General features: G+C 34.2%; 2 protein-coding genes and 1 long non-coding RNA gene across 4 annotated transcripts in view; 1 reads left to right on the forward strand and 2 right to left on the reverse strand.

Moving 5' to 3' along the window:
• Nucleotides 1-23,150, reverse strand: part of LOC129754445 (uncharacterized) — an 86,158-nt gene that overhangs the window by 11,597 nt on the left and 51,411 nt on the right. The gene's annotated exons all lie outside the window — the stretch shown is intronic.
• LOC129754447 (lysozyme c-1-like) lies at nucleotides 965-2,424 on the reverse strand. 2 transcript variants are annotated; one of them, XM_055750536.1, is made up of 5 exons: nucleotides 2,346-2,424; nucleotides 1,838-2,015; nucleotides 1,684-1,772; nucleotides 1,502-1,565; nucleotides 965-1,182 (listed from the first exon to the last, which is right to left on the reverse strand). In XM_055750536.1, the coding sequence occupies exons 2-5, from the start codon at nucleotides 1,992-1,994 to the stop codon at nucleotides 1,043-1,045; spliced, it is 450 nt and encodes a 149-aa protein (XP_055606511.1). In that variant the 5' UTR covers nucleotides 1,995-2,015; nucleotides 2,346-2,424; the 3' UTR covers nucleotides 965-1,042. The 2 variants fall into 2 exon arrangements, with proteins under 2 accessions (XP_055606511.1, XP_055606510.1); XM_055750535.1 differs by lacking the exon at nucleotides 2,346-2,424 and adding an exon at nucleotides 2,110-2,262.
• On the forward strand, nucleotides 2,788-3,315 carry LOC129754449 (uncharacterized). Its single transcript, XR_008739030.1, has 2 exons — nucleotides 2,788-3,074; nucleotides 3,137-3,315. It is a non-coding gene; the product is annotated as an uncharacterized LOC129754449 (long non-coding RNA).

A 23,150-nucleotide genomic window follows, 5' to 3' on the forward strand; every position in this document is an offset into this window, starting at 1 on the left:
AAAAATGACAAAAATGACAAAAATGACAAAAATGACAAAAATGACAAAAATGACAAAAATGACAAAAATGACAAAAATGACAAAAATGACAAAAATGACAAAAATGACAAAAATGACAAAAATGACAAAAATGACAAAAATGACAAAAATGACAAAAATGACAAAAATGACAAAAATGACAAAAATGACAGAAATGACAAAAATGACAAAAATGACAAAAATGACAAAAATGACAAAAATAACAAAAATGACAAAAATGACAAATATGTCAAAAATTTCAAACATGTCAGAAATTTCAATCATGACAAAAATGACAAAACTGTCAAAGTGACAGAAATGAAAAAAAATGACTAAATGACAAAAATGATAAAAATGACAAAAATTCTGTCAATTTGGTAATTTCCGAAATTTTTTTTTAGTTTTGTCATTTTTGTCAGTTTGGTGATTTTTGTCATTTGTCTATTTGTTCAAATTTATCAGCTTTGTCAATTTTTGTTCAGTTAGCAGATCTCGTACATTTTGTCAATTCTTCTTAGTTTTTCCAATGCTGTCCATATTGGCAATTTTCCAAAATTGGTTATTTTTGACAATTTGAGATTGAACTTATTTTAAAAAAATTCATATTCCAGGATCAAGTTTATCAAATGCCACCGAATTGTTGCAAATTATGTTAATTGTTTGAAAATTAAGATTATTTTCAAATATGTACTTCCGTTCAACAATTTCAAATTTTTGCTTTTAATTCATTTTGAATTTACTGCGTTTGAAATTCTTTAATCATTGTTTAATAATTCAGGATTTAAAAATCTTTCAATTTTTTATTATTTTGTGTCATAATGTATTTATTTCATATTTACAGGCTCTAAGAAAGGCTACAATCCTCTGCCATGTGTATTAAATTGGGTTTTTTTTATTTATATTTCTGTAAATCGCTGTGATATTGTGAACATCATACACAGAATACTTTATTCTCTGTCTTCAACCATATATTTCAACTAACATGCTCATAAAACCGCAGTGAAATTCCAGAACCCCCCTCGACTCAATTCCAACAGTTGAAAATATCCGGCAGGGGTTTCTGTTTGCATTTGCTAGTCCAGCCGTTCCAGTACGAGAATCCTTTATCCTTATGAATCAGCTTGGCACACTCAATGTCATCGCTGATATCATCGTCTAGGAAGTCTGAAAACAAAAAAGATCCAAAATGTAGTGATGATTTATTGAGGTTTTATGCAGGAATCTTGCTTAATTCATTCTAACAGCAGGTGGTGCATCCCAAGAAGCCAAATTATAATCAAATAAACCTTGCAAATGAGCGATTAGGGTGTGTCGTTGGAATAATTACTTGATTTTTGAGTGCTCTTTCTTCACCTTGGCAATCGAACTTGGAAATTGAATCAGTTCATAAGAAAATTTTAAAATCATGGATGAAATTTAAAAAAAGTGACACACCTTATTGGTCAAAGAAGAATGCAACCGGATGGAATTCTAGGGAACTCACCTTCGCATTTTTTGTTGCAGTTTCCTCCCTTGCGACCTTCCCGGCACCAATCTTTACTGTTGATCTGAAATATTTCAACATCGTGTTAAATTCACAACCACCCAAAAGGAAAACATGAAAAAAGTGAAGATAAATTCACTTGTTTTCAATCTAAGTCAACTCGATCCCTGATCTTGACATACTTGGAAGATCCCAAAGCTCGTGCTGCGATTATCCAGTGTTACTTTCTTGGTAGTGTCGAAAGCACTTTCTGCGTTTGCCATACAAACCCCTAAAATATAGAATTGTTTTCATTTTTAGAAGGAATATTTTTCTAGAAACATCTCTCTAACATACAATTTGAAATGAGCGTTCGGGAAATTTGCTGTGCATCCAGCGCTTTAGCGAGGGGACATTTCTGGAACACCTTTCCTCGAACGAATCCAGACAACGTCGTCGCCAGGATTAACTGAATCGCAATTATTCGCAGCGATAATCGATTCCAGGTTAGCATCTTCGAGCTTCTCTCTTTCGACTGAAATACATAATTAACAGAAGTTGATTCTAATCATCGATTGACTTCTTCATCAAAGCCTCTCCGTTATCATCAATCCGGGTTGTTTACATACTGTCTAGCTAGAGCGCTGAATAAGTTGCGGTAGTCTATTAATGGTTCAATCAATCATAAAGCTATTTTAAATCGCAAGAGGTTTCTTGGAAAAAGTCCTCCTGCTGACGACTGTAGTTTTGTTATGACGAGTTCAACTAGATTACAGATTACTCTTATCACTTTTCCAAAGAAACCATTAAACCAATACTGGATTTGAATAGTTTTTTTTTAATTCGAAAATCAACACTCCGCTACCTTCAAGAGCACCCTTCCGGTAAGTAGAACTATCGTGATAGAACTGCTTCGAGTAAACTATTCCGACTTACCTACTTGCAAATTCGTTAAACATCACGCCGGAAACTAATGATGAACCGGTTCGACGTCAACGTATGCACTTAAGTGAGCGCGGAGAATCCGATTAAGAATCTTACGTATCAAATTCTCAAAACGCGATTCTGAACTGTGAATGGCTTTTTATGATTTCTTTCCCTTTTATTCTAACTCAAATACTGTATACCTAAAAAGGGCAATTTTTTATCATATACACGCAGAGAAAACTAGGCTTTTGAACCAAAACAAAAATGATTTTGTTTCAAAACATTCATTTTTTTGAATCTAACTCCTGTTTTATTTGAACCAAAAACTTTTGTTTTTGATTCAAAAAAATATTTTTTGAAACAAAGAATCAATTCTTTGAACTAAATATTTTTGGATTTTGAATTTAAGCAAATACTTTGATTCTAAATAAATGTTAATTGAGCTTATTTCTTTTAAAACAAAGTCAACTTTTTTTGAACCAAAGGAAAATGTTTTTAACTTGAAGAAATGATTCCTTTAGATAAAAACTTCAGCCTTTGATTCAAAAGATATTTTGATTTGCCTTGCAAGAAGAATACAAAACCGAAAAATCGAATCAAGTTCGGCCGGTCGTGTGAAAATGTAGGTCAGAGTTAGCTATATTAAAAGGATTCAGGATGAAGTATGGTAAGTATGTTAATTAAAGAGTGAATATCGAAGATTTTCTATAAGTGATTGCGTTTTTACAGAACCAGAGCCGAAGGATGGTTTCCCTGGATGCCTCAACCGAGATGAAAGCTGCGCACGATGACACCGCTCCAAATCCAGCGGTCAGGTCGACAAAAATTTGGACCGGATCGATTTTAGTGAACTAGTTTGTGGCCAAGTGTTTCATCTGTTGTAAATAAAAATTAATTTAACATATAAATTTCTTTCTTTTTATTTTTTGAAATTCCTAATAGGAATTTCAAAACAACAGGAAATATGTCCTCCAATTGGAATAAATGGAAAATGGTTCAATGAACCAATCTTTTTAAATCTAAATCTAAATTACATTGTGGCGAACGAAAACAACTTTGTATCAAATGAAACTGTTTTTTGTTTCAAAGTATTAAGATTTTGATTCAAAGATTTTTCAAAAGAAAAATTCTTTGAAACAAAGGAAAATGCTTTTGAACCAAAAGAATTTTTATTTGTCCCAAAACCAAAGGAAAAAATCCTTTGTTTTTGCGGCACTTTCCTTTGAAATAAAAAACCTTTTCGCTGCGTGTAACAATACTCATTTGATGTATGATTTAACATTTAAAAAAATCAAAGATACCTAGCTATCGTATGAATGCGTCGAAAATACGCAAGGGTGAGATATTAAGATCATCATCTTTCGAAGCTTTGCTGTTTGTAGTAGGGAGGTTCTGTTGTTATAAAATGAACTGACGTTCACGAGTTTGTAATTGAGACATGATCGGCAGTCTCGCACGAGAGACTTTCAAAGGCTTTGTAAATCTTTGAAGATCGTTAATTTTGACTAAAATGGAACTCTAATGACTGTTAAGCATTACTAAATGCATCATTCCTTCAAAAATACACGTAAAAATTATTGCAATTTACCTTCCCAGGGAATTGATTGAAATAGGGCATTAAGCATTTTTACCGCGATGTTTATAATGAACGATAGAGATACGAAACCCCAACTGTTTGGTTACTGGGATAAAGTAAGCTTGCAAGTTTACACAGTAGACTGAGTCGATTTGGGAAAATTTTTGAATTTCTCAAACCTTGCCATCTAAAATGCTTTGTCTTGGTTCAAAACTCATCCATGATTTTTTGTAGAATTTTTAAGAAACGTTTCCATGAGTAAATGTTAACTATTAGTTTTGTTTAGGAAAATTGAATATTTTGTACTGAAAAATCATCATCATTTTTGTTTTTTCTGTGAAACCGAGCCTAGTTTTAGTGCCAATTTACAAAATTTTAAAGGAAATTTTCCGCTGAACAACTTTGTTCAAGACTTTAAATTTGTATCTAATTAGGCAAAAAAATTATTAGCTGTTTAAAAGGGGTATGTCTTTTGGCATTGATAAACAATAAATTCAATTGACATCACTACTGGGTGCCTAACGAGGCATTGCATGACTATTTTTTATGCAGCTTGGAAACTTAAAGTACGAAACTACAAGAAACTTGTTGACTTGTGTATGAGACAGACATATTTCAAGTTTAGGGATCTGTTCTATAGACAGACAAAAGGGGCTCCAATAGGAAACCCGTTGTCTCCGTTTCTTTGTGAACTGTTTATGGCTCATTTGAAGGAAACTCTTGAAAAACAGGATTTACTACCCGAAAAATGGTGGAGATACGTTGACGATATTTTCTGTGTAGTAATCAAAGATTTTCTCGAAGAATTTTTGACACACCTAAAAAAAAAAAAAATTCGCACGGCCATGGCCCATGGCCTTGGTTCCAAGTATCCGGAAATACACGAGATTACAAAAAAACACACAAAACATTCAATCCGATTTTTCAAAATAGTAAATAAAAACTTCTGATTGAATGGCAGCTTCTTTTCTTATAAGAATTTCATTACACGTGAAATTCATGAGTCAGTTATGTGGAAGTAAAGCGAGTGTGCAAATAAGAAAGTTACGCTAATCTTCTGGGTTCTAGTGAAAACTGAGAAAAACATGTCGAAATTGAAACAAAACCGAACATTTAATTTCAAATACAAAACACGTTATAGGTACCCGAGTAAATTCGATCAGAATCCAGGCATATTTTCAAAACATAGGTCAGATAAGGGCATAATAAGCACTCCTTTTTTTTTACAAAAGTACGTATTTTCTTAAACAAATTTTGCAGCGTTCATATTGTATTTAAGAATTTCAAAAAAATAGATGCTTATTTTGTTGAAACTAACCTTAATAAATTCGTTTTATATGCAAAAATCAAAACTCATAAAAGCTCCTGCTGTATCTTTAAAATTAAACGATGATAAAAATGTGTATCTGAGAAGAGTTTGATAAAGCGGTATTTGCTAGCATTCGCCAGGACGATCAACATTTCAGCTATTCTGTTATACGAATACGGAATGGCAAATTTGGTTGTTATTCAGCCCCAATTTTGACTTTTTCCCGTTTGTTAGGAAAACGTGTCGCTTTTAAACCTACCCCTTGTCTCAAACTAATAATAAAAACATTGTTTTTTCTAGCTATTCCTGAACCAAACGCCTCAAATGTGTTCTATCTAGCTTAAATCTAGCTTAAATAATCAGTTTTAGTCTGGAGCGTGTAAAATTTGTCATTTTTTAATCTTCCTAGACTATTTTCAAACACTCTACTGTAAAATGTAAGCTAAGCTGGCAACAGTCGATCAAAGTGAGATCGAAGATTGAAGTATGCTCAGAAAACACAAAAAAGGTGATCAGAGTGATCACAAAACACAAAACAACTGATAGTAATCTACAACAATTGCCGTGGCACTATCATTGATACACAATAGAAAAGAATCCTTGAGTCGTTTCCCATTTCCCTCGCGCCCATTTTGTTCAATTCCGAACAAAGTTAAGTTAACCTTGTGTGAATCCAACTTCGTGTCCGTTGACTGAACGGGAGACATACAACCAAGGTTGCCGAAAAAAAATCTGTGTTTTTGAAAAAAATTATTCTGATTTTCTGTGATTTTAAACAAAAATTCTGTGATGGATTTCTGTGATGCTATATCCTTGAATTTCATAGAAAATTCATGATAAATTGGGTCTTTTTCACATTTTAGTTGGGCAAAATCAATCACCATTATCGATCTTATCATACTTTTCTAATTTAAAGTAAAAAATCTAAATTTGATGCTGCCCAAAAAATTATAATTTTGGAAATCCTTTCCAAATTTAAAAATTCTGTGAAATTTGTGAAAATTTCAAAATTCTGTGTTCTGTGACACAGATTCTGTGATGAAAATATGCTCAAATGAATATGAATATGAATCCCTGCACACCCCATGAACGCCTAGCCCAAATTATTACAGCATACAAAAGTTTGAAAAAAGAATGTACAACAACTTATAAAATCAAAGCAAAAATTAAAGGCTATTGTCCCTGGATTACACTGGATCTCTGGAAGTGGATGAAAATAAAAGATAAAATTCTTGGAAAATTAAAAAGAAATCCAAGTAGTGCCTATCTTCGTGATCTCTTGAAACATGCCTCCAGGAATCTTCAAAACCTTAAAGAAACTACTAAAAGAGAATACTATAGAAAACTGTTCAGCAATGCCAACCCAAAATCCATGTGGAAATGCCTCAATTCCTTCGCAGGAGTCTCAAAGAACCAGAGTGAGGAAATTAAACTAAATGTTGAAGGGAATTTAATCGATGATCAGCAGCTGGTTGCTAAAAAGTTCAACGATTTCTTCAGCGAAATTGGACCCCAGCTTGCTTCAAAGATAAGAAGTCTAGGCGACGTTAATAGATTTGAAACACTAACGCCACTGCAAAACTCAATATTTCTTCGACCTGCAAGTACACAGGAAGTTATTTTGCTAATAAAAGACCTCGAAACTAATAAAAGTGTAGGTGACGATGAAATTCCCGCACAATTTATCAAGCGACACTTCCAGTTTTTTTCGGATTTAGTGAGAGACGTATTCAACGAAAGTCTTTCTACTAGAAGATTCCCAGATTGTCTTAAAGTTGCTAGAGTTGTCCCGATCCACAAACAAGGATTAAAAACAGATTCCAACAATTATCGTCCTATCTCCGTCCTGCCAATTTTGAGTAAACTATTAGAGAAAATGCTGGTGTCACGTATTACCGACTTTTTCCTACAGAATAACTTATTTTATGAGCATCAATATGGTTTCCGCTCAGGCTCGAGCACCACAACTGCAACCTTTGATTTATTTACTGAAATCTATTGCGCACTCGAGAACAAAAAACACACTGGCCTTCTTTTTCTTGACCTGAAAAAGGCATTTGATACTATAGATCACACCATCCTTCTGAAAAAACTGGATTTCTACGGACTACGCGGACAAGCTCATGACCTCATAAAAAGCTTCTTGTCAAATAGAAACCAATATGTGATGCTAAACGGTTTGAAGAGTGATCTCCGACCTCTCGAAGTAGGAGTGCCACAAGGAAGTAATTTAGGTCCCCTGTTGTTCCTCATCTACGTAAATGATTTGCCAAACTTGAAACTGCACGGAAAACCACGGCTATTCGCTGACGACACCTGTTTACTGTACACTGAAGAAAACCTCAATATGATGATCCAACATAAGGCAGAAGACATGAAACTGCTTCAACAATACTTTAGCGAAAACAAATTGTCTCTAAATTTATCAAAAACAAAACACATGATTTTGAACCCGTTCCGAACTTCTGACACTGGACTATGTGATCTGCTTGTCGACTCGGTGAAAATTGAACGTGTGACAAAATTCACTTACCTTGGATTGACAATTGACTCTGGTTTGAAATGGACACACCACATTCAATCGTTGAAAAGTGAAATAACTTCGGCTTGCGGCCTGTTTTGGAAGATTAATGGCTTCGTACCTTGCAAACAACTCGCGACTATGTACCATGCGTTTGTTCAATCTAAACTTCAGTACTTGATATTTATATGGGGAGCTGCTACCAGAACAAGGCTGAAACCCTTACAGATAGCTCAAAACCGTTGCTTAAAGGCTGTATACAAGCGTCCTAGATTATATCCGACCAAGAATCTGTACATCGAAGCTGATAAATCTTCTCTTCCAATCAATGCATTGAGGGAAATGCAAGCTGTATCTATTATTCACAATCATCTGTATAACCCAATCGCTCATCACAATCAAATTTACGACCGCCCTGATCACAGATATCCATTGAGAAACCAAAGTAGCTTGTCTGTGAGACAACCCACCTCAGAATTTGCAAAAAAAGCATTCACATATTACGGTAAGACTTGCTATAACCGACTACCTGAAAACATACGATCGGAAAGAAACATCGCCAAATTCAAAGATCTCATCAAGCGACGCACCAAAGCTAACATGGATACATACATCCAGTAAATTAAACCAACAGTCCGGTTTCCGGTAACCTGACAGCCAGCGTTCCCTTAAAAGAGAATTTTCTCACTGGGAACGCATCAAACTCCTGGATCTTCATCACTCGCGTAAACCGCTAGTTTATGTAAAAATATTTGAGGAGAACTTCGATATCATGTTTTATTTTTTTTTTTTTTGTGATGGTCCCACAGGCCCATTTGGGTCCTTCCTCCACCCCATACGCATCTTTTGAAGAAGGAGGGACAGTTTATCCTTAGGATAATATGTATTGTTTACTTATGTTGTCAATTTCTGTACGACTTGTTCGTCTTACTCCCGCGTATGTCCATCACCGTACAAATTTCTATCTGATGTTCCATCAGATCTTCATCACTATTGTATGATCCTTTTTAGGATTAGTCCTTGTTTCATATTGTATGTTTTATGTAAGTTATTGTCAGCTTCTTAAAAATATTCAAGTTTGAACTGTCTTTGATGCTCCGTGGTAGGCTGTTATACAGTTTCAGTCCATTGTAGAACACAGATCGTTTGGTCATCTCTTTTTTTGTATTTGGTAGTCTGAAATCTCGGGCTCTCCTTGTATTGTATCCGTGTATGTCAACTCCGTACTGCAGGCCGTCCAATAAATAGGATGGTAACATTCCTTTTTTCATTTTGTACATAAAAATCATACTGTTGTAAGCAATCCTCTGCTTTACTGACATCCATTGCAACATATCAAGCATAAGAGCACTAGGAGTATATCGGTTGCAACGTATTACCACTCGCATTATCTTGTTTTGTATTCTTTGCAGCCTCTTTGTCTGCGTGTCTGATGCATGAAGCAAAATTGTAGCGCAATAATCAAAGTGTGGCATAATAACAGATTTCACGTAGATAATTTTTGACCAGAAAGTCATATATCTGCTTATCCGACAAAGGATTCCATATTTCATGGCAATCTTCTTAATAGTGTAGTCAATGTGGGCTATAAAATTTAACTTTTCATCTATCTGTACTCCTAAGTATTTAACTTGATGTACTCTTTCGATTGCACAGCCATCAATCAACAAATTTGAACACTCTCCAATTTTGCGGTTGCCAATGATCATCCAGTTGGTTTTATTGAGATTCAAACACAACTTTCTCTGTTTTAGGAAATCTGCAATATTTTAAATCAGGAGTCTTTCCGATAGCCTGGAAAAAGTCATTTTTAATCCCAATATTTAAATCTGGTAAACGATCAGATATAAAAAATTATCGAGGCATTGCTATTATCTCATGTATCCCAAAGATGTTTGAGGCGATTGTGAATCAACAGATGTTCAATCAAGTAAATAATCGCATCTCCAATAACCAACATGGCTTTTTCAAAGGTAGATCAACATCTACCAACCTATTAGAATTTGTGAACTTCTCGCTTGGAGCTATGGACAGATGTAATTTTGTTGAAACTTTATATACAGATTTTAGTAAGGCGTTTGATAGAGTTGACATTTCATTGCTACTTTTTAAACTAAAACGTATAGGATTATCAACTTCACTTTTAAAATGGATCGAGTCATATTTGTCGGATCGAACGCAGGTAGTCCGTTTTAAAGGAAAAATCTCGACAGAAATACAGGTCACTTCTGGTGTTCCACAAGGATCTCACTTGGGCCCCTTGTTATTTATAATTTTTGTTGACGATGTCAATTTAGTATTAAATAGCGTCAAAGTACTCATTTATGCCGACGATATGAAACTGTACATGGAGATACGTAACAGAATGGATTTACAGCATTTTCAGGATGATATTGATATTTTTTACACTTGGTGTGCAAAAAGTCTGCTAGATCTCAATATTAAAAAGTGCAACATTATATCTTACTCTAGAAAACTGAACCATCATGATTTTAATTTTACTTTAGGGCAGCAGCAGATTGAAAGATGTAACAAAATTAGGGACCTAGGTGTAATACTGGACACCAAACTAACTTTTATTGAACATTTTAACACGATTATTAATAAAGCTTTCAGTATGTTAGGGTTTATCAAAAGATTCTGTTATCACTTTAAGGACCCTTATACAATAAAAACACTTTTCATATCGTATGTAAGATCTATACTCGAATATTGTAGTGTAGTTTGGTGCCCGTATCAGCCCACTCATGTTACAAGAATAGAATCGGTTCAAAAACAATTTCTACTGTTTGCACTAAGAAAGCTGGGCTGGAGTTCCACTTTAATTCTTCCATCATATGAAGCACGATGCATGTTAATCAATATTGAAACGCTTGAAAAACGAAGAGACGTTGCTATGATTTCCTTTGTTAACGATATTATCTCCCAACGTGTAAAATCAGAATACTTTTTCAAATCAGCATTTGCGTTTTGAATAACAAGCTCTAAGTCATTTCCACTCCAGTAGGAGACTGAATCATCCGCAAATAGCTTAAGACGACCGTACTGTAGGCATTGTTTCATGTCGTTGATGTACAGTATAAATAACAATGGACCCAAGGCACTTCCTTGTGGGACACCTAAGTTATTTTCTCTGTATCGCGAGTAAGATGAACCAAATTTTGTTCTTTGCATTCTGTTATCTAAGTAATTCTTAAACCAGTTAAGAACCGTATCATTGATACCAACTCTCACTAGTACATCTATCAGCAATAACCGATCAATCGTTTCAAATGCTCTCTTAAAATCCAAAAACACAGCAATTGTGTAGCTACCATTTTCAATATTGATCTTCCAGTTTCGAAGTATCAAATTCACAGCAGCTTCTGTTGAATGTCGTTTCCTAAATCCAGACTGCTCTGCAATAAGTATTTCTTGGGACTAAATAAAGTTCAAAAACTGTTTTTTTAATGCTAATTCTAGCACTTTTTCTTGGATTTCCAACATATTTATAGGACGGAATAACGTTTCCTCTCGTGCATTTTTCTGTTTTTCAATAGGCACTTTTTACCGTTAGGTTTCTAACGTTTGATAACACGGCATTCTGCGCAGCTGCAGTCTTCACTACTTTAGAATATGTCATAGTTGGTGTTTTTTCGTTGTCATTTAACTTACGTTTTTTTGAATTCGAACGCAAATGGTACCTAGCAGCTTCATCACTACGATTTATATCGGACTGCCTAGACGTCAAACTTAGCTCTTCTCTAACAATATCCTGAATTAGTTTTTTCAAATCGGAAAGAACGAAATTTTGATTTTTAATTTTATCGACTTTATCGCTTAAATTTTTTATCATCATCATTAAATTATCATAATTTTTATCCAAACCAGGATTTTCTACACAATCATCACAAACGAAAACAGCATTTTTATTTTTTCGAAACAAATCAATATTTTAACACACCGCGAGCGGTAAACAGCTGATGTGAAAAGCTCTGTTGCAATTACCAAAACAGAGAACAAGATCTTCTGGCGAAGTTACTCTCCCACAGCATCGAGAGCATAACGCGGAACTCATTCTCGCACTCTCGCATTCATCCATGTCCACGCACACACCACACGAAACGGCTAAGCCGCTTCTTCACACAACCCGTCGGCAGTCAGCAGCGTTCGTTTTTTTTTTTTCAGACGCATACAGGACAACACAAAAAACAACAACAACAACACAGAAATGATACTTATCGACGGCTCAAAATGGAACAATATAATATTTTTATCCTCTCGGAAATAGTTCTCCGCTATGATAACTCGATGTCATCCGATGGCAGCAGGTAGCATTGAGGTTTATCACTGCACAGAAAACTATTAAGCACATAAAATATCTTTATTTCACATGAAAAAAACTACATTAATTGGCACAAAAAAACGAACAAACTTCTTCTCTCCCGTACAAACACTAGTTATTTTGACCTGTATCTAACGTCAAACTAATGCCTGTCCAAATATTTTTTATCTTCTCGCCACCAGCCACCACCGCCTCCAACACCGCCTCCACCACCAACCGCCACCACCAACCGCCACCACCGCCACCAGCCGAAAAACTATGTTATGAAAACTGTTTACAACTAATCAATCTAAGAATCAAAAAAGAAAATGTAAAAATATTGTATAATCAAATTATTCGGAAAACATTACAAAAAAGATAGAGAAAATAAAAGAGTGATGAGGAGGTTTTATGCCTTTGGGAGAAGTGGCTTGAAATTAGCTCCACTCCCAGGGGCTTTTCCCTGCTCACACATTAAAAAAAAAAAAATATTCGGCGCCATATATAGCTAAAAAATCGTTGAGCCGAATATTCGGCTCATCGAATAGTTGAGCTAAGTATTCGGTCGAATAGGTCGTATATTTATTATTTGAATTTATACAACAACAAACTTCTCAAATTTTTTAAATGATTTTAGATAATTTTATCGCATAGATCGGTGAAATTTTATATTCTTTGAGAAAGAATATTTAAGAATAGAAAGAATATAGACGGATAGAAGATTAGAATAAGGTGAAAGATGTTGAAAATGAGCGGAAGGGTAATCTTAATTTGAAAAACTTTTCATCGCATTTCATCGTTTAAGGGTATCTGTATACTTTTCACTATAGATCGTACAGGAAAATGCTGACGAATATCAGTTTAAACTTTGATTATCGCTTATTTAAGATTTTCTTGATATATTTAGGCTTACCCGTAAATCCAATAAGGAATTCGAGATAATCTAAATCTGTCCGGGATTCACAGATATTGTTTAAAACTTTCAGGATTTTTCCCGGATTTGTTCCGATTATTTTTTAAATCATTTTAAATTTTTGCTTTCTTTTTCCGCTTGTATGTTTAAGAATAATACCTAGATTTCGTTCAGATTTGCCTTTTTTTAGTTATTTTTTTCAAAAAATCGCCCTGAATTTCCCGACCTTGTAGATACGTTGCTTTTAACAACTATTTTGGGATCGAAGAGATGGCCAACAAAATCATCTCTAACTTCAGAGGCAAATCGATGCAGTCTTCCATCGCAGAGATTCGTTCTATAATTATTTTAATTTTTGGATAGTTTTTAGTTAAAGCTTAAAATATTTTAGACATTACAGGATGTTCTTGTACATTCAAATACTTGATTACATTCAGCAAATTTAAGTCGAATTAATAATTCTTTAGTTTTTAGTTTACTACTAGCTGACCCGGTAAACTTCGTTTTACCTTCTAAAGTATAAATCGAAATAAATGTTTAATTTTATCTACACGTCTTTAACTGCATCGTGCTCGCGAATAGATTCTTATGAAAATCGTAACAAATAAAGTTGAATTTGTATTGGGACCCCCTTCCATAAAAAGTGAGATCCCTGAAACTATTATACAAACCATCTCTGACCCAAAAAACTCTCGGATACCAAATTCCACTTCATTCCAACCGACCATTCATTCGTGATGTTGTAACAAAGAAAATGCCTCCATTTTTATATATAAGATGTGAAGAAGAGGTAACTTTGTATGGGGACCCCCCTTTTATGAAAGGTGAGATTCTTGAAACTATTATACAAACCATCTCTGACCCAAAAAACCCTCGGATACCAAATTTCACTTCATTCCGACCGACCATCCATACGTGATGTTGTTACAAAGAAAATGCCTCCATTTTTATATATAAGATGTGAAGAAGAGATAACTTTGTATGGGGACCCCCCTTTTATAAAAAGTGAGATTCCTGAAACTATTATACAAACCATCTCTGACCCAAAAAACCCTCGGATACCAAATTGCACTTCATTCCGACCGACCGTTCATACGTGATGTTGTTACAAAGAAAATGCCTCCATTTTTATATACAGTGAGCGAAATAAGAATAGCACCACTATGTGTTTTGCTTGTTAAAATATGAATGATTGAAAATCACCAAAACTTTGTTCTATAAATTGTTTTGAATTGTTTGACGGATAAATCAAGCATAAGTTTACTTTTTTTGGACGTTGCAATTGGCGTTGAGGACCAAAACTATGGAAAAAGGGTGCGAAATAAGAATAGAACCACTAGAGTTTTTTCAACAAAAACAAGATTATTTCTAAAAATTTACTGTGTAAATGTGAATAATAATGCTTCTACGAATTATCTGAATAGATAACTGTATTTTAAGGAGTTTTCTAGAATTTCAAATATTTTCAAAGGTTTTAAAAGGGGGTTTCAAGAGATGCTCCTCTAGCGTTTATGAATTTGATACTTGAGCTATAATACTTTATCAAACTGCTTTATTTCTTCATTATCATTCATAAGTATGATGCAAATTGACGAAACATAGATTTGATGCTGAATTTGAATAATAAAACAGGCTTCAAATTCAAAAATACTTATGTTTTTAAATAATCAAACGCTATTTCTCTAGTTTTAAGTCATAGATGGCAGCACTATCTTGCAATTAAACCGAATCGATGCCCATTTTCGAATATCTGGGTCTAATTCAGGTGTGCTGGATGATTTTGTTCAAGAAATAAGTACTTGGTACCGTGTGACCGCCTTGGAAATTCTTAGATTACAATATAAAAAAATAAGAATTTCATCATGAACCCATAAAAGTGAATTTCTTGGACCGATAATCAGAATAATTTTGTACTTTCCGATGGAGCTTGATGAACCAGATAACTAGCAGTATTATTGGTATGATTTGAAATTGAATCGGAAGTTGAGATGTGCAGGAATTTTGGCGGTGTTATATTCTTGTGCTGGTGTTTTTTTCGCAAATCCGGAAAAGATTTCTGCAGCGTGAACTCCAACAAAACTGTGTTGGAAAATTACATCGAAATGATAAATATGGGCCTTAATAAACCTGAAAAGTCAATATTGAGACTTAATTTGGTATTAACGGCGAGATAGTGCTGCCATCTATGACTTGAAACTGGAAAAAGTTATGTTTATTGAAAAACAAATCTAAGTTTATGAATACCAACCTGTTTTTTTTCTGATTTTAAATAAACCGAAAATGTTTGATTCATCATTTCACGTCATTTTAATGAAGAAAGTAAGTAGTTTGGTAAAGAATTACAGCTCAAATATCAAATTTCTAAGTTCTAGAAGAGTATCTCTTAAAACACCATTCTTAAACCTTCAAAAATCTTTGTAATTCTAGAAAACTCCTTAAAATGCAGTAAACTATTCAAATAATTCGTAGAAGCATTATTATTCACTTTTACAAAGTAAATTTTTAGAAATAATCTTGTTTTTGTTGAAAAAACTCAAGTGGTTCTATTCTTATTTCGCACCCTTTTTCCATAGTTTTGGTCCTCAACGCCAATTGCAACGTCCAAATAAAGGAAACTTATGCTTGATTTATCCGTCAAGCAATTCAAAACAATTTATAGAAGAAAATTTTGGTGATTTTCAAACATTCATATTTTAACAAGCAAAACACATAGTGGTGCTATTCTTATTTCGCTCACTGTATAAGATGTGAAGAAGAGATAACTTTGTATGGGGACCCCCCTTTTATAAAAAGTGAGATTCCTGAAACTATTATACAAACCATCTCTGACCCAAAAAACCCTCGGATACCAAATTGCACTTCATTCCGACCGACCGTTCATACGTGATGTTGTTACAAAAAAAATGCCTCCATTTTTATATATAAGAAGATGTGAAGTAGAGACAACTTTGTATGGGGACCCCCTTTTATAAAAGGTGAGATTCTTGAAACTATTATACAAACCATCTCTGACCCAAAAAACCCTCGGATACCAAATTTCACTTCATTCCGACCGACCATTCATACGTGATGTTGTTACAAAGAAAATGCCTCCATTTTTATATACATATAAGATGTGAAGAGGTAACTTTGTATGGGGACCCCCCTTTTATGAAAAGTGAGATTCTTGAAACTATTATACAAACCATCTCTGACCCAAAAAACCCTCGGATACCAAATTTCACTTCATTCCGACCAACCGTTCAGACGTGATGTTGTTACAAAGAAAATGCCTCCATTTTTATATATAAGAAGATGTGAAGTAGAGACAACTTTGTATGGGGACCCCCCTTTTATGAAAGGTGAGATTCTTGAAACTATTATACAAACCATCTCTGACCCAAAAAACCCTTGGATACCAAATTTCACTTCATTCCGACCGACCATCCATACGTGATGTTGTTACAAAGAAAATGCCTCCATTTTTATATATAAGATGTGAAGAAGAGACAACTTTGTATGGGGACCCCCCTTTTATAAAAAGTGAGATTCCTGAAACTATTATACAAACCATCTCTGACCCAAAAAACCCTCGGATACCAAATTGCACTTCATTCCGACCGACCGTTCATACGTGATGTTGTTACAAAGAAAATGCCTCCATCTATTATATAAAATTCTCTTGTAACGGTGTTTGTAGTACTACTCCTCCGAAATGGCCCAAACGATTCAAATGAAATTATTTTTAGAATATTCTGTAGGCATGCGAATCGGTTTATATCGAATAAAAATAACAAAAAGTCGCATCAATTGTCTGTTATTAATAAATTTGTAGTTTTTTGAATGAAATAAAAGTCATGACATCCATTTTTGGAGATTTTCTTTACTTCGGGCGCCGGGCGATTTGTTTTTCGTCTCCATGGCCGTCCAAGGCGTCGCAAGCAAACGTCGAGAGAGGATGGTAACCATGGCATGGCATACTGATAAGTTGAAATATTTGGGCGCGCATTTCTAAACCAAGCTTAATTTCAATGCATGTGGTAGCGATATGAAACATGAAGCCTAGATGTGTTTTTTTTCTTCTTGATTCCTAGATCATTTGTACAGCACATAGTAATGAATGACGCCCAGATTGATATTTTGCCGATCAAATCATCAATACCATTTAAACGATTTAAAAAAATCTATTTTCAGTTCAGCAGAGATTGTTGTCTGAAAAATATGAATTTAGTACTGATGCATATAAAATTATGGTATGACTCTTTGCGAACATTTGAAAAAATAAGAAAGTGGGAAGATTTACATACAATTGTATAATCCAATACCCCTAGAAACATTTTTCGAACATGTACAATAGACTGCCCCAAATTTGTATGGGAAATTCAAAACCTGTGAAATGTTATGCGCTGCAGGTTAAAATTGATCCTAGGCCTAGTACAAGATCTCATGCCAAATTTGGGCCAGATCGGATCACGTTTAGGGGTCGCTCAACGAGCCTGAAGTTTGTATGGGATTTTGAGACATTTTGTTCGGGAGAAACATGAAAAACCAGTTTTTCATCAATAACTTTGGTTCCCGTCGGCAGATTTCTTTCAAAAACGGGTTTTCTTAAAGCCTAAATTATGAAAAATATTTCATCCGAAGACTGCATTTCAATAAGAGTTAAGATAAGAAAGTTATAAGGCTTCAAAAATGGGTTAACTTTTTTAAGGATGGTATTCATCACTGTTAATGAGTCGAGGCGGTCGAACATATTGACGCCTCATTAACAGTGCTGAATACCACCGTTAAAAAAGTTAGCCCATTTTTGAAGCCTTATAACTTTCTTATCTTAACTTTTATCGAGATGCAGTCTTTGCATGAAATATTTGTCATAATTTAGGCTTTAAGAAAACCCGTTTTTGAAAGAAATCGGCCAACGGAAACCAAAGTTATTGATGAAAAACTGGTTTTTCTTGTTTCTCCCGAACAAAATGTCTCAAAATCCCATACAAACTTTAGGCTCGTTGAGCGACCCCTAAACGTGATCCGTTCTGGCCCAAATTTGGCATAAGATCTTGTACTAGGCTAAGGATCAATTTTAGCCTGCAGTGTATAACTTTTTCAAAAGTCGGGTCATTTGGGGCACTCTAATGTACAAATGTGCTTAACTGAAGATGTTTCGGGAACCTTTAAATTTACAGAACAACAACAAAATCCATTGAAGATGAACAGACACATGAACTGAACAAGAGCCTGTCCTTTAAAAAGGATAATATAGGATTAATGTTTATTTTAAGGCCAAATGCAAAGAACTTTTTGATTTTTTTTCAAGCATAAGTGAAAGTTATCAATAAAATAGAAAGAATTTTCAGTTAAAAGATACACTAGATCAAGTGCAAACGTTCAACATTTACAAAAAATGTATACATTATTTATGTATACACGTTCACATTATTTCTTCATCAATAAATCGTTGAGCCCAAATAAACAAGCTGACTAAATAAACTCAACTTTTTTTTTTTTAAGTCATTCAAATCATCAAAACTGTTTACAGGTTCACTGTTTGTTTACACACAATTCAAGTACGTACTTAACATGAAAGTAATATGTAACATTAACATGTAACGTACTTAACATGTAACATATTTTGGCTACATAGAAGAGATCTGTTTTTGTTGAAAAGTTTTTCTGTGATTGATATTCCAGAAGCATTATTTTTTTGATAGCAGAAGCAGAATTTTTTTTAACAAGTTTTTATTATGTCCTGAAAGTGTCGAAAATGATATTAACTGCTGTCATTTCACACGGTGAAACAAGTGGCAACGCGCCTTTTAGTCATGAAACATATACCCTTTAAGAATTATTTCTCCAAAATGATCAGAAAGGGTATGCCGAATGTTAAATCTGAAGCGGATATTCAAAATTATTAAATGTCTTTGTAAATGAAGGTCTTATGGTAAAACAGTGTTCAGTGAAATCGAAGTACCAAGCATTATTTTATTCTGGAGAAAAACTGCAGATATATCAATGAAAGTTGATAAAAAAGACAAACAGGAAAAAGTATTAAATTCATTTTAAAGTCTTTATACTGACGCATCTGAAAAAGAGCAATGTGTTTTCACTTGCATCTGTAAATGGGACAAATGTACCTTTACTCAGAAATTTCTTTTTGAAAGAATATGAAAGTTGAACTGTGATGATAGCCGAAAGACACTTATATCTTTTTAAAGGTTTCGAGGTATATTTACATGAAAACTTCCAGAAAAAAACGAATGAACTCATGGAATCATTGTAGCCTTAACAGATTAGCTCTTTTCGATCTATTTAATTTAAAAAAATCTCAATGCTTCAGTTAGAATCTTGAAAAAACAATGGTTTAAATTGGCAGATATGTCCATTAGGATAAAAATGCAAATAAAATTGCTGTAATTCGGTTGAATATAAAAAAATCTTAACATATTTTTTCCTCCTTTCAAAACCGATCGTTTTTTTTTTTTTGATTAATTGGTAAATGTTCAAAGGAATTTAATAAGCATTTTTTGCTGGAATAAATAATAAAACGGTGAACTTTTTTTTTGACATGGTTTTGATGAAAATATGGATATTTTTAAATTATCACTGCTTCCAAGGGTGAAAATAGTGAACAAAAAGCTGCTTGAAAATGGTTAGTTAAAAATCTTCTCTAATGTTTTTTTTTATTTCTTCAGTTCTAAGAAAATACCATCCGAAGAAACTCGGGAGCTGAAAGTACTGCGTTAAGCATAATATTGGGCAAATACTCCTAAAATGGTCCCGATATTCGAAATTCTTTTTCCATAAAGTTTCATATGCAATAAATTCCAATTAATGAGAAACTTTTGATTTCGATTTAAACCTTAATGTGAACTCGAGCAAAGCGGAGTAAATCAACTTAATGGTATTCAATAAATGAAACATAGAAATTATCAACATAAAGTTATTTATGGAACAAGTTACAAAGAGTGGATTTTTTAAGCATGCTGCATGAGGCTTGCCAAGTTTGATGATCAAGTTGAGTGCTGAAAAACTCAAATTTTCAACGGGAAGCTGATCCCTGATACAAATTCGGCAATATTCAAAGCATCCGAATCAAAGAAAAGTAGATGAAAAGTTTTCCTGTAAGATGCATGTAAGATTGATTGAAAGTAATGTTTTGATAATCTATGTAAAGACCCGTAGAATTGAGTTATAATTTTTAGGTTTGATTGCGATAGAATTAAGCGTGACAATTCGAGTAAACGGAAAAGAAGGATATGTAAAAAAAACTAGGACATATTCACGAAAGCGAGACGCCAATTTCAACATGGTAAGACGAAGTTTACCGGGTCTGCTAGTTTTTATATATAAGAAGATGTGAAGTAGAGACAACTTTGTATGGGGACCCCCCTTTTATAAAAGGTGAGATTCTTGAAACTATTATACAAACCATCTCTGACCCACAAAACCCTCGGATACCAAAGTTCACTTCATTCCGACCGACCGTTCATACGTGATGTTGTTACAAAGAAAATGCCTCCATTTTTATATATTAGACAGACCTGAAATTTTTCAACTGATATTGGATAATTTATAAAATATCCAAAAGATATGTTGAAAAACCTTCAAAATCATCAAAAACTTATGGTTTCAGAAATATATGATTTGCTGAAACCATAAGTTTTTGATGATTTTGAAGGTATTCTTGTATTTTTCACTGTAGATAGCTTTATACTTTGATAACACTGGGTGACAGCCAAAAAATAGTCTGGGGTTTCTAAGCTGATTTAGACTAATTTTTGTGTCCTGAGTTAGAATATCACATTGATTTTGCTGTATCAGGTCAACTTTTTGAGATACAGCCATATGGCTATATACGCTTCAATATGCTAGTAATAGGGGTTTTGACCTGATTGAACAAAACCATGGTCATTTTCGGACTCAGGGCGTCAATATTAGTCTAATTCAGTTGGAAAACCCTGGACTATTTTCAAAAAATCATTTTTTGTTACTCAGTGTAATCGTTTATTCCAAATTTTCTTTATATATCCAGGCTTGCCCATAAACCAAATAAAGAATTCGAGAAAAATTAAATGTGACCGGGATGGCCACATATTTTTTTTAAATATTCCGGATTTTACCCGGAATTATGTAGATTTTTTGCGGAATGAAATTATAAAAAATCAAATACCTTTTTGAGAATTTTTTAATTTTCTGACACAAAACAATTTTTAGAGTAAATTTATTCGTTAGATTCGATTTGAACAGTGCTGCTTTAATTCGATGAAAACTTTTAACATCAAGTTTTTTTTTTCTTTTTCCTCTTGTATGTTTGAGAATGATGGCTAATTTCTGTTCAGATTTTCACTTATTTTTACAATAATAGTAATATCAATTAAAGACCTTTTAACCTTAGCTATTTATTACAAGTTTTTCAAAAATGACTCTTTTCAGACCCGGAACTGTAGACAAGTATCGAAGAAAGTATTGTATGCTTAAGGTTAGAGATCATCGTTCTTTTTGTCAACTATTTTGATGACATCTAGCAAAAATTGGACATTCATCTATTTCGATATAAAAAAAGCTATTTCAAATAGCTTAACACCTGTTTTGACATGTTTTGTCCCAGATTTCAGTGGAATCCAATCTCTTTTATGATTAACGTCATAGCTGCTAGACATCTGATGTCTTTTTAGCTAATGGTGACATTTCGAAAATGAAAGAAACCTCTACTTAAAAAAGATCTGATACATCTGGTTGGAAATAATCGAGTTAAAAACATGAGGGACATTACGAAGCGCAGAAATAGAAGATATCTATTAGAAATAGCAGAAAAAAATGGAAGTTTTTCTATTGAAAACTCAACAGAATATTCGACCGAATATTCGGCCCAATATTCTTTTGGCCGAATAGTTGAAAAGGTCAATATTCGGTATTCGGCCGTTCGTTGAATATCACTATTCGGTACATCTCTAATCCTAAACCTATGGTCACAAACACTATTTACTAAACACAGACTGCATGTTCCGGCCTTGCTTTCAATGGCCAATCACCAAGTGGCTGTAACCAAGAACTTGTGGTACTGGTCCAAGTCCTAGTGATGTGATGAGGATCATGGCTGATTCTAGATTTAGCGCCAACCACGCCTGTATTAACAGGCATGATCATAGTAAGTTAACTCATGGAGATTTTTTTAAACCTTTTTTTAACGGTCGCCATAGATAGGAAGGCACCTTAAAAATAATTCACGCTGTGCTTTTCTTCCGTTTGGCTGAAATTTACGGAAACTTCCATTTCCGATCTTTCTACGAACGGAAATCCGAATCTTCAACTCAAACTACAAATCCTTATTGCTGTACGGGTGTGAAACTTGGTGCACATATGCGGTGGCGACGCGAAAACTGCAACTTTTTGTGATGCCTGCAGAGTATCATCCGCGCTTGGTGGCCTGGCAACTGGATCTCAAATGAGAAGCTATACCGGTGTCATCAAAGAGTGTCAGATATCGAGATTCGGGAAGGTAAGTGGAGATGGATTGGGCACACGCTGCGAAGATACTACTGAATACACTTTGAACGCTGTGTATTTTATGATTACCTTCGCAAGTCGGTATTCAATTGACGAAACTCAAGATCGGACATTCCAAGATTGGAATTTTACAAAGAAAAGTGACACTCGTCTCGAGATAAAGAATTGGACACATAGTCACTCCACTAGTTTCAGGACAATAATTGACAGAAGAAAATATTATTCATAAAATCTATGATTTAGTTACAGCTCAAATATGCTGCAGGCATCTCTCGACTGATCCTAATCCAAGACCAATGTTTTCCTTTGATAAACACACCGGTTCTACCGGTCTTCTCACACTTCCTAAATATAAATAAGCATGAGAGATTCCAAATAAAGCTCAGCGCGTCAAGCAGCTCTCCTCTTATCAATTCAGTTCCGAGGAAGATCCACCGAACGAGCGAACTTGGAATTTCCCTCATCATCTCGTGGGGTGTTTACCTACCTACCTACACTGTAAAAATATTGTCCGTTCCCTTAATTAGCCGTAGCCGTGAATGAGAGGTTGAGTGGAAGAGAGAAGATAGTGTGGTTTGTTGGTTGGTGTTTTTAAAATTGAAATCGCGAATCGCACTGAAAACAAAGTCCGATTGGGG

This window comes from Uranotaenia lowii, chromosome 3 (genome assembly GCF_029784155.1).
Source record: "Uranotaenia lowii strain MFRU-FL chromosome 3, ASM2978415v1, whole genome shotgun sequence".
In the NCBI taxonomy this organism is placed as follows: Eukaryota; Metazoa; Arthropoda; class Insecta; order Diptera; family Culicidae; genus Uranotaenia; species Uranotaenia lowii.